At 37.5% G+C, this 1,508-nt stretch overlaps 1 protein-coding gene across 1 annotated transcript in view; it reads right to left on the reverse strand.

The window, feature by feature from the left end:
* The window catches only part of LOC101848348, a gene marked incomplete at its 5' end in the record, with an annotated part of 86,597 nt that overhangs the window by 14,546 nt on the left and 70,543 nt on the right, over nt 1–1,508 (reverse strand). Inside the window, 1 exon segment of the mRNA XM_013081741.1 lies at nt 793–1,034. Coding sequence (XP_012937195.1) covers nt 793–1,034 — 242 coding nt within the window.

Genomic DNA, 1,508 nt, shown 5'->3' on the forward strand with positions numbered 1-1,508 from the left:
CAATTGTCTCTGAAAAATATTGTACAATTTATTACTAAAAAGTCAGTCAAAAGCAGAATAGAATTTTTTTTTTTTTTTCTGCAAAAACTCCAGAGACTGGCTGGGCCTGAGAGGTCAAGGACTCTAGTTAGTATTACCTGGGCTGGAAGGAAGTGAGGGCTAAAAATAGCCAGGTGCTGTAAGGGTTAAGAATGGTGAGATGGGAATTGGTATCGAGGGCTCTACTCCTCTCCCTACATAGCCAATCAGAAACATTGGATTAAGTCTGAGGGCAAAAGAAATTTTTATTCCCATACTCCCAAATACAAACAGATAAAAAGTTTGAATAGTCTTACACTAAATTATGTACTGCGCACACACGAAAGTAGGAGGGTAAAAAGGCATTTTAAAAAACAACAACAAAACATAAATACAACTTTAAGACTTGTCTAACGTTAGATCAATATACAAACAAGCACTTACCATCCCCTCTCCTGTGCATTTTTTTGGTATTATAACGAGATTGTCCAAGACATTCACACATCTATAACTATAACAACCACTTTTCTTTTTGACAATTAGTAGGTGTCTTGGAGAACGTCCACTTTATCTCCATTTCAATTATATAAGGTGAGATAAGATAAGATAATACCTAATTATCCCAGAGGGAAATTTTTCTTGGCTATACAGGACCATAAAAACATATGCAGGTTTACATAAAAAAAATTAAATTACATATTACTCTCATTACAATTCAATATGAAAAGAGAAGTAAAGCTGACAAAATGTACATATAAAAGGGAACCAAATTACCTTGTTCTACTCCATTTTGTGAGTTGCCCCTGGGAGACAGCCACTTGATGAGACTTGTGTCCATGTGCAATAGCCCGGCCTTGTTGTCGGGGTCAGAGGATGGGACAAATTGGCCGATCTGACGAGTTTCGTTAGAGAACACTTGAAGGATTACCAAATCAGAATTCCTATCACTGCCGTGGAACTTGATCCAACCAGAAACACCGCTGAAGCTCAAACTGCTGATTTCCGCTCTAAAGATGCTGTAGAGAATGAAAGAATAAATGAAAGCTAATAGACAGTCCACTTTCTTTATGATGTCACACTGCATCCCAAATGTGATGGTTTCATAAAATAAAGCTTGTACGAAAACATGCACTTTTTTCATTTGGAATACAGGCATGGAAAGAAAGATGAAAACTACTGCAAGTGCACTGAACTCACATACACAATGATGTAAATAAGCAAGGCAGAGCATTACCTCTTTATCTCTGGCAAGCCACTCCCAGTACCTTGTGGTCGGAACCACTGTGCCGGTGAGCCGCTAGCATATTCCTTTACAACCACTTTGACGTCAAATTACTTTGTCAAAATCAGGTCTCTTTTGCCAGCAGCTCATTCATCAGAATAAGAACTATGAAAATAGGTTCACTAGTATTGATTTAATTACCAATTTAGTGACGTATTCGTCACTTTTAGACTTTGTACAAAAAGAGGGTCCCACAATAAAGGGTTTA

This window comes from Aplysia californica, unplaced genomic scaffold (genome assembly GCF_000002075.1).
Source record: "Aplysia californica isolate F4 #8 unplaced genomic scaffold, AplCal3.0 scaffold00144, whole genome shotgun sequence".
NCBI lineage: Eukaryota > Metazoa > Mollusca > Gastropoda > Aplysiida > Aplysiidae > Aplysia > Aplysia californica.